Raw genomic sequence first — 14,269 nt, forward strand, 5'->3', positions numbered from 1 at the left:
GCTAGCAGGCTAAATGTTTTCAGAGGTAATTCTGCTTCGTAGTTCTTTGCCTTAATGCTCCTAGTTAATAAAGACCTCAGAAAGTAAAGGTGGTTTTAAAGAAGTATTTGCTACCTCTTTACATTTTGTGTTTTCCTTTTAAAATTTATGTAGCACACTGAACGTATCCCTTTGTTTCTCTCTAGATTTTAGTATTGATGCTCCTCCATCCTTTAAGCCTGCCAAGAAATATTCCGATATTTCAGGACTTCCAGTAAGTATCTTATTTTTTCTCTTCAAAATTGGCATCTTGCTTCCCACAACGAAATAAACCTGGAAATAAACCACGCTTCTGGAAAAGATGTACATGCAGAGGTTCCCATTCAGCCTTGCACTTAGTTGTTGTCCTTTGATTTATGGCCAAACCCCCAGTACTGTCCCTACATCACAAAGTCCTCGGGATCGTAATAGATGCCAGGACGGCTTAAATACCTTGTCCTGCCAGGTGCCTCCTATCACACCGCTTCCCCAGCTTCAGAGTCTGCACTGCTCCCCATCATTCTCAACTCTTTTAGTCTGTTACAGTGAAAGCTGGTGGCCCACAGTTTCCCTCACTCCTAGCTTTACCAAGCTTTAACCGCACAGTCTGAAACTTTCCATATTGAATGTTTGTCTGAGGCTGTTCTTTTTTCATTATATCTTGTAGGGAAAATTTCAAAAAAAAGATGGTTCAGCAACCTCCAAGAATGAGATTAGGCAAAATTATATTGATTGGCCCAGGCTAAAAAAAAAAATAAATGTTACTCTCAAACTTTCTCTCGAACGTATCAGCCTGAGACAGACACTTGGCATGGACTTTTGAGAATTTCGAATATCCCCATACTGCAGAGCTGGAACTTGGTGTTTGGCAGATGCATAGCCTGTGTGTCACAGATGGGCTCTCTAACATGGTTTTGTTTGTAAAAAATAAAAAATAAAAAAAAAATACATTTGACTTAGTTATGGTTTGCACATGCTCCAAAAGTCTTGGTAGTTACAATTTGGCACCTGAATTCCCAAAAGATTCTGTTGGCACAAAACATGAGTAAAGTCACTGAGTTCTGCCCAACAAAAATTTTCTATCTGCTGCTGACACTGTTCCTATGTGACATGAATAATTTTACTTAAAACAAAACAGGTGTTAGCAACAGCATAACTTTTCACTTTTTGAGTGCTCATGTTCAGATGCCTTCAGTGATTTATTTTGCAGAAGCCTGTATGAGTTTGTTGCAATGGACATGAATGGGAAGGTTCAATTTGGGACTACGGAAAGTGTTAAGTAATGGTTACACTAAATAACTACAATATTGAAAACTCTGTAACTTCAAATAGCCTTAAGACAGAATTCCTGGGTCCCTTCCCCCAGTTGAATCCCTAGGGCCCTATCCCACCTCACAGGGATGATACCACCTCATAGAGGTGCCTGTAAATATAAACGCGTTATGTTGATGCAGGCTCACACAAAAAAAGCTCCTCAGAAAATGAACAACTCTATCTTAAGAGTGAGGTTTGAGCAATGTGATTTGCTAGGAATATTCGCTGTATGACATCAGCAGGGATAAAACAAAGAATTAAACATGTTCTCACTAAGAACCTTGCTTTCTGTGTACTGAATTAGATGAAAGTCCATGTTGGGAAAACAATGGGTGAGCACTTAATTAAGAACTGCCTGATAGCAGATTCACGGTGCAAGGGATCAAAGAACTGCCATAAAGCCAGCTGTAACCCTGCAAGTCCTCACATTTGAGTTCTTCATTTGACAACATCTACTTTCCGTGACTTTTTTTATTTTTTAAGTAACGCATTTAGAAAAGCCACCTAGGAGGTGGCATAGTTCCCAGCTGTGCTCTTGAGCATGATTAGGAAGTGGAGTGGGTAGCTTGCATCGAGGCTGGTAACCCACGGTGCTCAAGAGGGAATGAGAAAGCAAAAATCTCCCTTGCAGATGAACTGGCAAAGAGAAAATGGAAGAGATTGCTCACAAACCCAGGGAGAGTAACTCCCTCCAGCCAGGCAGACTTACGGTTTCATACTTAGAAGAGTACTGTTTTGTTTTAACAGCACCTTGTTTCCAGCCAAAGAGCAGAGGTCAGTTGAACGAGGCACCCTGCATTCAGTACCCCTACACCATATGAAGAGGCAGTGGGTGGAGGAAGGGAGAATAGGTGGATATGAAATAATAATGAGGAGGTTTCACCAGAATAGCGAAAAATCCAGACAGAGTCACTCAATGGTGTTCATCTCTTACTTATGCAACCCCTAAAGAGTTTCTCAGTGAGTGTTAGTGGTGTTCACAATGGGTGCTGATAGAGTTGCAGCAACAGCACTGATCTCTGAAGGGCTAACGAGGGGCAGAAGGCATAACAGCTGAAGTCCCTGTCTCAGTCCCACCTCCAAGGAACCAAGCAATCATTCTAGCACCAGCATCTCAAAACTAGTCAGTCGTTGCAACTACAGTGAGATGATGATGGGTGTTGGTGAAGACTGTGTCCCTCCTAGCTAAGGGGCCATTCAGCCACTGGAAGCAGGCTCACCCTGTCAGCTCCTCGGGTTTTCTTTGCCAGCTCCTCCTTTCCATCAGCGACTTATGTACTTTAACTATACCAGCTCAGTATAAATAACCTCCTTTCTCTAAGATTCCATTCAATGCTGCTTTTGTTGTTTCCTTTTTTCCCTGGTCTTTCCACTTTTTAAAATTTTCCATCCTCTAATCGTATTGTGGCTTGTTCCCTATTTTACCTGGCCTGTGACGTTGCTCCAGACTACGATAAAAATACCATGCTTAAAAAAATCTTCTGTATTAAGAAAGATAACTGAGGCAGCGTGTCCTCTAAATGGCTGATCCTGAAATGTTGCCTGAGAAGCACCGAGCCTATTTTCACCATTATTTCCTGCTAGGAAGATGTGTGGGGTAATAGAATGTTTCAGAAATCTAGTATAAGAAAAACACCCCTCTATTTTCTGTTTAAAATCTGAAAGCGTTTGTGTAAGAATGTATTTTGTATGGAGATGCTGGATTCCCTATGAAAAAAAAAATAAAAAGTAAAATAAATTCCTTAGCTTTACTCATTTAGGGAAGAATTGAATGGTCTAGCAGGTACAAAAAAATGAGAAGTATATTAAAACACTCTCATCAGTATATCTGCAGTTATATTAACTGCCACAATTAAATTCTATTGATTCTCTTCTCTTTCTCTGTGTAACACAAATGGAATTAAATTTACCAGTGGTCTAAGCAGAGCAGCCAATTTATCTCTGTAAGGCAGCCCAGAACTCAAAAGCTATTATCTGCTATATTGACACTGCAAAATAAAAGTATTATTTCCAAAGTTACAAGATGAGTATTTAGTTGTATTAACATGCAAAATAAAGTAATTTAATGTAAAACAGATAAAAAGAAACTTCATATAACTAAATTATTGTTTGAAGAACATGCATCTGTGGCCTTTGGCTTAGTTTCTAGGTATGACAGAGTTGCTTCTTTGCAAAATCACCTTCGCTTTTCTGATCTGTTTCAGTTGCTGCTGAAGTAGGGTAAGTTTGTTTTCAGTCTAAAGGCCTAGTGTAAATTACTGACAGATTAGTAAACTGTGTGTTAGTTACATGCACACCTTAGTGTGTGCAGGCAGTGCAGCCCCATACGAACTTGCAGAACTGCCATCATTTTTTTCACCTGGGTTGATGCGCACCACGCATTGCAGATGTTGTTCGTCTAGTTTATTACAGAATCCCACACATCTGAGCAGCTTTCTACTTGGTCAGCTCTTCCCTAGGTACATAAGGCCAAATGTAAAGTGTGAAATAAAAATAAATGTATACCTGGCATAGCCACAAAGTTACCACCAGGGATAAATTTACTCCTAATGGCCTAGCTTCGCCATTTATTTGAGAATGAATTGATGGCCTGACTGTGAGCTGACTACATTTAATTAACCTTGTAGCGTTTCTTGGTGCAGAATCAAGCTATAAACAACACTTAATTTTCTTCTAAGTCTTATCAGGCCAGATCATTAGGTGGATTGTTACCGTGGCTGAACAGATCCTTTCCAACATAAAACTGGTAGAGGCTTCTACGCCTTTACTCAGTGGGTGTGAGCAGTGCTCTGGGCCTTCCTGGCCTTTTCTGCTCGGGTAAGGGTGTCCCAAAAGAGTGCAGCTGCCCGTGCCTTGCAGCCTGCCACCACCTCCTGTCACACAGGACGCTCCCAGAGCCTTGGCAGGCACTCTGGAATAACGCTGGCCTGCTGTGACTGCCCTGGAGGCTGTAACCTCTTGGAGAGAAGGCTACCCTGAAGCAGGCCTTCGTCAGCCCAGCCTCAGCCTCCTCTGCTGCCCCTGGGCTAGCGCAAGCTCAGGGTTTCTGTAGCAACAGGGAAGGGGAGAGGATGGAAGGAGGCTGGCAGCGCTCCCAGGCACCCGAGACCCAAACGTAGCAGAGGATAGGAGCCTTGCCCAGGGCTCGCTGGCCAGGCTGCTATCCTGAAAGCAGGCGTCGGCAGCAAAGCAAAATGCTCCGCTCACATTTCTTATCAGTTCAGTCACAGAGCCGCAAGCTGAGACTCCCTTGCTTCAACAACCGCTTTAAAGTAAATTAAAAGCAAAGTTGTATGCAGGAAGAGAGAATCAGTCCAAAGCTATCCGAGCACCCATAATTCAGCCTCTTTGTTGGGTAATTTATTGGCAGCAGCCCGACTGCTTGGAGAGCTGCCCCGTGAGAGCCTGCACAAGGCACAGAGTTGCTAGGGTGAGTTTGGAGAGTTGTGGAATTCCTTTTGCACCGTGCTTTGTGTGAGACTCTTCTAGCCCTCTGTGATGTTTAATGCATTTCTAATGCAATTTTATAGGGGTCTGTTAACTGCTCATAAGTTTTGACATGAGGAGGAAAAAAAAAATCTTTACAAACTTCTGGTCACGTGGCAGAACAGCAGTGCTGGTCCTGCAAAAAGAAGCCCAGTAGTTTTTGGTCCTACAATTTGATGCTTTTTTAATAGTCCATTTCGAGATTTTCTTTGAATAGTATCTTTGCCATTGTTTCTTTTCCAGGCAAATTACACAGATCCCCAGAGCAAGCTGAGATTTAGTACTATTGAAGAGTTTGCCTATATTCGGATGCTCCCTTCAGATGTGGTTACAGGATACCTGGCTCTAAGGAAGGCAACAAGCATTGTTTCCTGAAGAGACCAAACATTGTTGGGTATCACTCCTGAAGGGCTCTGGTTTTGAGAACCACGACGGAAACTGCCTGCAGGACTGAGGTTCTTTAAAACTCTCCATGGATATTTACATCTGGAAGTAGTTGGTGATACATGGATTTGAACGAACATGCGGTTTTAATTTGGATAAATACTTGTATTTGTTAGTTTGCCAATTTGTAAGCAATTTGGTTTGGTGAACAGAATAACTTAGACCTTAAGGATATGGATCGGCACCATAATGTCCAAGTTACATCAATTTATTCAGAGAAAGGATTTCACCCCTCCCCTATATATTTTATGTACTGCCCTGGCTCAGAAGAAGAAATGGCCATATGAATAGAGGGAAAGGTACTAAGATATCCCTGCTTCCAAACCTGCCTTGCAGATGTGCTTGCCACTTGTCTCTGAAGAAGTCTGTCCCATGTGTAAACATGGAAGTTAAAATACCAAGAGCTGCTCTATCAATGACTGCTGGTGGTACTGAGCACTGTGGAAGTGAACAGCTTCACACAAATATTTACACTGGAGAAATGTCAGCATAAATAAAGCTGGACTCAAACTTGGTTTAAAGTATCTTAAGAAATATGTATAATGGAACCAAACCAAATCACCATGCGACTCTTAAGTGTGACACTTTGTAGTTTTTGAGTACTTCATTCCACAACCCAAGTGTTCTTCTGCCTCAGTACATCATTATTATTACTAATCAGTACAAAAAAGCACTTATTTCCCAGACATTTTTTTTTTTTTTAATAAAAAGATGCTATAAAAGCATTAATTCCACTGCCCAGTGACATTCTGACACCCAGATGGATATCATCAAAGCAAAACCCCCTAGGTAAGGACACGGACCTTTGCAGTGTGAGGTACCAGAACATGCAATAGCAACTGAGAGCTGTCCCCCTTTAGAGGAAGGAGAACAAAGAAAGGTTCAGGCTCTTGCTGAGGGGTTGACAACTACTTCCTGACAGCAGAAATGATCATGATTTTTCTGAAACTAAGCCTAGGGGGAAGTGGGCAGAGATTTTTCTATCCATTCTTTCTTTCTGTCCTCTTCCTTAGGGCAAGCTGCTGATTTGTTTTCCTCCCTCTCCTCCACCTTTGACTCAGCCTAGCTTCTGTCAGGTTTTCGTTCTTCATTTGGACTCCAAGTTCAGTGTCAGCCATTCCTAGCCTCCAACCTGTGGCCTGTGCCACTTCACCAGTGTACGATCCTGTAGCTGCAGCACAGGCCTCATTGAGCTCTGTGAGCCGATGGGCGCTGGCCACAAAGGCCCCAGGTGAGTTACCAGTTGCTGTGGGGACGCTTTTCTGCCATGTGCAGAGCTGCCAGATGCTTCGTGGCAGACCCATCCCATAGCTTGTTAGCATGAGACCCTCTGGGTTGCTCAGGGGGTGAGACACTGATCACCAGCAAACACAGCCATCCTCACCTCACCCAGGCTCCACCAAGGACGTGGGGACTTGCATAAGATAACCTCTTCTCTCTGAGTGCACAGGGAGCACACCGTGGTGAGTAGCTAACCCCTAAGCTGCATCCTGAATGCGCATTTCGATAGGAATGATAATTATTGGAACAGATATTTTCTCATTGAAAGAATAAATAAGCAGGGCATTATTAATGCTAGTTTAATTTCAGCTCCAAAACAGGAAAAATCACTTAACAATGGGGTGCATTGTTCAGCGAATGCATGTAGGACTCATTCCTCAGTTTTTGTGATCTAATATTTACAAAAACAAAGTAATTTTAAAAGTCTTTGACATGCTTACAATAGATCCTTCAAAGCCCTGGATATCAGATAATGCTACAACTGTATCGCAGAGCAGAAAATAATAGGACAGGATATCTCTCTCCATGCCAGTAAGCATCCAAGCCACATTCTCTTTGTATCCGAGTTTCAGAATGGCTGTTCTAGCTTACTGTACGTACTGAAGATGTGTTTATAAGATAAGCCTAACGCTGATAGGAAAAGAAAACATGTAGAACTGCTCTAAGATCGCTTTTGCTTTAAATAGGCAGACACCAGCTTAGAAAATCAGATTCCGCTCGCTTGTTCTCTCCCACAAATATTTTTAGCATTCTTTGGGAATGACTGCCTGGGAGCACAGGCTCCCTCGCTATCAGGAGTGCTCCAGGCAGTCCCGCACCGCGCGGGGAGGTGTTACTTTTCTCAGCTAATTTCTCCTGAGCAGTGTTTATGCATTCCATTTCCAAAACCTAAGTGTCTTAGTGAGCAAGTCAGCGTCAGAAAAGGAAATATGGCTTAGGTTTAGCACAAGCGTTAATGACTCCTCTCCCATTGCTTTGTAGCCATGCGGTGGCTGTTGGATTCCCTTTTCCTTCCTTGTTTTTTTCTTTTGTCTGCTACTGGCCCTTTTCTTTGTCTTAGTTTGTGGTACCCCACTTACTAGTAGCCAGCGTGTACAATGTTGATCAGTCCAACTGGGTTCTTTTGGGGGATGATCATCTTTTTAGAAGATGATCTGAAAATAGAGAAGTACATTCATATTTTGAAGTACTTACAGGACCTTATCTAGATAAAAATAAAAAAAAAGGAGTTGGATTTAAATTGCAAAGAGGACAAAAGGAAGGCATTTGGAAGGAGAAGCAGTGACAAATACCGTTTCAGACCCAGGGGGAATATATTGAGGCTAAAAGCAGTGTCACACAGGTAAGGCGGGAAGCCAGGAGTCCCAGCAGGGACAAAGGTTACTACTTGTGGAATATCACCCGGGTGCTGCACGCTGCAGACACGGATGGCTTCACCCCGTACCCCGCTGGTGTTGGTGTCACAGCGTGGAGCTGACGCCACTGATGGCTGGGCCATGCTAATGGGAAGGGAGCTCGTGGCGAGCAGGATGCAGTCCAACTGGCACAGCTCTGCCCGTACTCTTTTTGGAAGGTGGAAAGCCTTTCCTTGCCTCATCTGTCCTGTTCCTTGGAAAGAGGAAGGATGTTCACTTGGGGCCAAGCTCCTGTTTTTCTGTGCAGCTACATGGCCCGCACACAGAGCGGAGACTGCAGGGATGGGGCTCGCCTGCAATTTACAGCGATGCTTTTTAAAACAAAAACCAAAAAAAAAACAACTGCAGTATATAACCTTGCAAATATCTCATACTTTGGGTGGCTGTGCCTGCTCTCTAAGCAGGAACAAAGCAGGCAACTGCCTCTGCAGGAGGCTGCCCAGGGCAGCAGAACGACCACAGCTCTGCCGCCTGCATTGCCACGGCCAGGGCTCTGCGCTCTGTACTCCAGGGCCCAAGGAAGGGGCCCACCAGGGGCAACTGAGAGAAACAAAGCTCTGCCAGCAGCTGTGGTTGCTTCCACCCTTCCCATCCTCTGGCAGATGGAGAGCAGGATCTCTGGGGCTCACTCCCTGTTGCTGCTTTTGCCCTGCTGCACCTGGGCGAGCATTGGATTTGGCCTCAAGTGCTGGAGAGCAGCTAAGTTTCATTCAAGGAAGCCCTGCACCAGCTCATGTTGGAGCCCCTGCATTTCTCTGTCCTGTATTCCCCTGCTTTTTCCCCTCATAGCAACCTGGATCTCTGTGGGGTCCTACTGATGGCCTTCCCCAGGGGGCAGGGGCAGCGGGCACGTGCAGGGAGATGTGCCTTCGTCTTCTTCAACAGGGAGGGACCCATAAACGTCAAACCCGCAACGTACAAGGAAAGGTAAAGCAAAAAAGGAAGGTAAGCAAAAGGGAGGAGGACTTTGTACAGGTGAAAAACATCAAAGTAAAAGTGAACTAGTATAAGGTTAAAAAACTTTTGTAAACGCAGAGAGAAAAAAGCTGAAACTCCCTGCATGGTTGTGATTTTTTCCTGAAGGAGTTAGGTAAGCTAATAAATTAAACCAACTATAATTTATTACCACAAGACTTACCATCAGGTTTTAAGGGCTCTTACAGTCTCTAATGTATGGGGTTTACATACCCGGACAAAATAGCACATAGATTTTCTGAAACACTTCAGGGAAGAAGACTTCCACAGACCTGACAGTAGGTTCTGGGGAAATAAATAAAACAAAACAAAACTACTTTGTGCTCCTTTAAGCAAGAACAGCCAAGTGCTATCTGCATTACTTCCAAACACTTCAATCACTCCAGGATGATGATGCCACCATTATTAGAATTCACAGAAATCCCTTATTTTCCTCGTTTTGATACGCGTGTCCTGATTAAAAACCACTTTTCTCTGCCGGGTGGGTGGGCTGTGACAAAGCAATATATCTTCGTGTAATAAAACATTTCAAGCCCATTTGGTATTTGTATGTATTGCCTGACTTGGTTCCCTATTATCTGAGGAGCGCTGCAGAACCCAGTCTTTTCAGATGATTACACTATTGTAAATCACACCCTTCAGTCAACAATAGCAGTAATCTCTTGGGAGACCCAATCATAACAACTAACAAGCTGCTTAAACTGCTGCTAAGTACTGCTTGTGTGGTTGCATATGGTTCGAGACCTTTGAGATCACGCGAGTTGGGTACGCAACATGGCCTTCTCCGACACAGTAGCGTAAAATCAGTAATTGCTACATCAAAACTCACAGGCGGGCTGGGTAAGTTGGTTTTGAGGCTGGGTGCACCTGCTGTTCACAAGCACGTTCTCCAGGTGATATCCCCTCAGCTGCTTGCACGCCGACAGCTGCAGCTATCACTAAAAGCTGATACACCAAGCTCAGCACCACAGAAAACAGCACCTGGTTCACGGCTATCTGGAGTCCTCGTCAGTGTCCCAGACCTCACATGCAGCAATTATTCTTCTCTCATACAAAGAAATTGTTTGCAAGCCACTAACCATGCACAGCACGTGTGAACAGCATCCCTTTTCTCTGCAGGCCTCAGAACCAAAGCACAGTTGGCATAAAACCAGAAAAGTAAAGAAAAGTTTCTTCGTGTAGAAACTTGTGCCAACACAGATCACACGCAAGTTCTCAGCATAAAATCGTGCAGTTCTTGAGGGCAGCTCCCTACCCTTTAATGGGAAGAATGAGTAATGGGGAATGTCTTGAATTTTGGCTGTGACCCCATTTATACCCTAAGGGACAGCAGTTTTACTAGATGGCTGCTCGATTCCCTTCTCCCAGGGGGTGGAGATGGCTCTAGGAGGTCATCAAACACACGCACACTGCCTGCATGCTGTGCCTCAGCTCACTGGGTTCATGACCAAGAGAAGGAGAGGGGACAGAACTAGGGATCTTTTAACGGACTGGTCTCTTGGCCCAAACCCTCTCTCATCTTCCAGCCTAGATAACCTGGATCCCCATGTGCTCATAAAAAGGAAGGGAAGGAGAGACCCCACCCAAATGGAGGGATTAATTGTGCAAAACCTTCAGGCTACGGCTGCTTACAGAGCTGGCCAAGGGCAGCTGCAGAGCGAGCACCTCCCGTCCTGCGACTACAGCTGCCTCCCTCACCAGGTGCCGAAGCAAAACTGCTATAGCAAAGAGCAATCCTTTCCAGAATACCCTGTGGGTGATCCTTAATCCCCTGAAACACAAATATGGTGTTATGGTGGGTTTGTATTTGGAACAGAGAACATAACTGGACCGTAACTGCGAGATGTGTCAGAGCTGGTGATGCAGAGCCAACGCCTGCCATCCCTCTCGTGCGCCCGAGTGCCTGCAGCAAATAGGCACAAGCCTTGTTCCCCTCGTGTCAAACAGGCTTTTGTTACTGAAGCCAATGGCCGAGCACAATCAGCCAGAAATTTTTGGCATCTAAGAGCCAAGAATTTTTGTTTGTCACCCTTCAAATCATACCAGGCGAAACAAGAGAACTACAAAAATAAAATACAAATAAAAATAAAAAATAAATACAAACAATTCCCAATTCACATTTCCAGCGTTATGTGAAGCTTTCCTGTGAGCTTTGTAAACTGAGAGTCACTAGCACCCTTCTGGTGAAATACGAAGTGCTCCAAGTAAGTGCCCTGGCTTCACCTCGTGCTTTCCTAACCCTTAGGGACCAGCACGTCGAACCCCACTGGTCTCAGGGAAACCCCATCTGTGGACAGATCATTTCAGCAGCCGTCTCCACGTCCTTCTGATTTACCTAGTGGTGAATCAGGAACCAAACTCTCTGTGGGCCTTGAGTTGTCCTTCTGAAGGACAGAGACTGCAGAAACCAAACTGCCCCACCAAAAGTAGGGCAGTAACCACCTCCCTATATCTTTTATAAAAAATCAGCCACACAGAAGATTTCTAGGGGAAGATTTCTAGATGTCCGGGTGCCGTCCCACAGTCAGTCAGTAGCTGGTAACAGGTATCCTGATGCTCCTCCCTTGCACCTCTGTAATGGGAGCGGGTGGCCAGGTTTTGGAAGGAAGGGGGTGGATTCTGTGGGACGGGGTTGGGGCTGTGGGATGCATAAGGATAACAGATGCAATTTTCTGACCCTTCCCAAAACAAATACTTGAAGTTACAGCTCATTTTTTGGTTTAGAAAGAGAGGAACTTTGTTGTTTACTTCATCCCAAAACAAACACAAGTTCAATCAAGAACACGAACCACTAAGAAATGAGGTCCACAGCACCATCAGTAACACCACCTCCCTTGGAAGACGATGCGATGCCCTCCATCTCCCACCCCCCTCCCTGCACCAAAACAAGCAAACAAAACCAGCCAACCAACCAAAAAATATCCCAATAACAAAATGCCCTCAAACCTTCACAGGTCTGTGATATTAATCTTAAAAATGAGGACAAATAATGATCAAGTTATTCGGAGGAAGCATTCACCTGGAGATCTCCAGAAGCTACTTTCTGAAACTGGAAGAGAAGAAATAGAAGAAAAAAATCCACGTGGAAAAGCTGAAACCACGACAGGAAAGCTAAGGGTACATTTTGCCAAAATGACGGCCTTCTGCAAATGATAACTGAAACCCCAGGGCAGCCCAAAGACAGGAGCATCCCCTATAGCAATCCTGCTGTTGAAAGGACCATTGAAGCAAAGCATAAAAGGGAACAAGTTCACCAGAAAATCAAAACCATCTTGCCACAGATCAGTGCAGCCATCCTAATACACAAAGTGTTCTCCATCAGCAGGCATACTTCATTTCTTAAACCGTACAGCTACCCAAGGCTACGCAGTCACCATTGGAGAAACTTCAGATAACAAACAAATGAAGAAATGACACACCCGCAGGCAGACCTTCCAAATTTTACTCTATCTGGCACGCTGGTACTTCCTCTGTTCTTACTACTCTCCTTCCTGCCAACTTGTCTAGATTAGAGGCATTTGCCCCCTTGTAACCCTATGTACAAACCCTTAATGTAAACATATGCATTGCAAAGATTTTGCCAGAAGCTTGGGGTGCAGCAGTACTACAGGCTTATCTTTGGCCATCTATTAAATGACTTCCTTTTAATTAAATTAACAAATTCTCACCTCGATAAGCCCACGCACAGGGCCACACAGGAGGTGCTGGGGATGGCAAAGTGGTTACTGCCACTAGGGTTCTGGGGTTTACTCGGAGATCCATTTATTTTTCTTGGCTCAGACTTTAAATTTATCTATACAGAACACACACACACACATTTTGAATGGCACTCTGGTATAGAAATTGCACAACTAGAAAAAGTATCGTACGTGCACACACAGGGGTGCACCTTGTAGGTAGTTTATGGTAGTTAAGCAAAAGCTAAGCAATAAACTCTGATTTCATTTGCTAAAATATAAAACCTAACGTTGCTAATGAGCCACTAAGACCCATTCAATAGGTTGTCTATTAAAGAAAATCTTGCCAGGATGCTAAAGTGGCTTATAGCCATCTTGGGTATCTGGGGAAGAGTGAAATGGGTCTGGTGCTTTTGAAGTTCCGTGGGGTTTTGAGAAATCCAGACATCTGCATTTTAATCTTTGGAAAATCCTGAGATCAGCAAGACTATCGTCTGCAGGATTTAACCACAAGTTGGACCCACCTCTTCACAAGTCTAGAAGTCTGATGATTGTTGTAGAAACCCTTTTTCTTATATGTACACGTAATGATGGGGTTTGTGCTGTAAAACATTTGTCTCCAAATGACAGGGTAAGAACACGATAATTCATGCTTGCTGCATAACCGAGTTACTAGATGCGTCTCAATGACTAATTCAAATAACTGCAGCTTTTCACCTGCTTCTTTGTCTGCAATATTTTTATGGCAGCTGCTTGTGTCAGGCCAGTAGCAGCCACAAAATGAGCGGTGTGAGCAGCACGGAGGCAAGAACACGCAGTGCCAAGCCGCCGAGCAGCAGCCAAGCACAAGCCCGGGAGGAAGAAACTCCAGCGAAGCGCAGAGCTGATGTCCAGCAGCTTTGGCACCTCCTGGCCGTGTATATATGTATCAGTGGTTTTGCTGACAGATGTGCTTTTTAAGAAGTTCCACTTTTCTCCCTCGTTGCTGTTATTTCATATTTCCACGTCAGTAAAGATGTAAATGCAGACCCTAATTTCCAAAACATTTGAGATTTTGAGTTGAGCAGGACACTGAAGTCACTACCCCTGTGAGCAGGGATCTCCAGCTAGGTATGTAGTAACAATGACTTCCCTTTTGATTAAAAAAATGAATCATGTCAAACGCTCAGATTTACACACCCCATCATACGTATTAATCTGCACTGCCCTAACTGCTTTACACATTCCTAATGTTTATTTTAGCTTCTCACATCCTCTGCTAATCAAGCCCGATTTTTCCATGACCCAGGCTGCTATCCTGAACTCCTCTAGAAGCAGATATGACACAATCCCCTTTGGAAAAATGCAATAAAACATGGGTGCACACCCAATGGGATATCAACGGTAATTAGAGTCACTGCTCATTAAAAAGTGAAAACAGGCGGATTGTGCTGTAAGGTGAGCTGGTGAGAGCTACGGCAGCAGTACTGCGCTGCTCCATAAATAAGAGGAAAAAAACATTAAAGCCATTTATGGCACTCATTTCCAACAAGGGTACTCATTCCAGGTATTTAAAACAAAGAACACAGTGTATTTCATCCTTTTTTTTTTCTTCATCTTTTCTGCTTCTAGACTGGGCAAATTAACATTGTTTTCTTACCACAACCCTCTGGAGACGCT

The 14,269-nt window shown here is 44.0% G+C and overlaps 1 protein-coding gene across 2 annotated transcripts in view; it reads left to right on the forward strand.

Moving 5' to 3' along the window:
* INO80C (INO80 complex subunit C) overlaps positions 1–5,777 on the forward strand; it is a 30,438-nt gene extending 24,661 nt beyond the window's left edge. For both annotated transcript variants that reach the window (XM_068671133.1, XM_068671132.1), the window contains 2 exons: positions 186–253; positions 5,062–5,777. In XM_068671133.1, the coding sequence (XP_068527234.1) occupies positions 186–253; positions 5,062–5,193 (200 nt within the window). In that variant the 3' untranslated portion in view covers positions 5,194–5,777. The remainder of the gene's footprint in view (positions 1–185; positions 254–5,061) is intronic.
* Positions 5,778–14,269: the final 8,492 nt, after the last annotated feature.

Source organism: Anas acuta, chromosome 2 (genome assembly GCF_963932015.1).
Source record: "Anas acuta chromosome 2, bAnaAcu1.1, whole genome shotgun sequence".
NCBI lineage: Eukaryota > Metazoa > Chordata > Aves > Anseriformes > Anatidae > Anas > Anas acuta.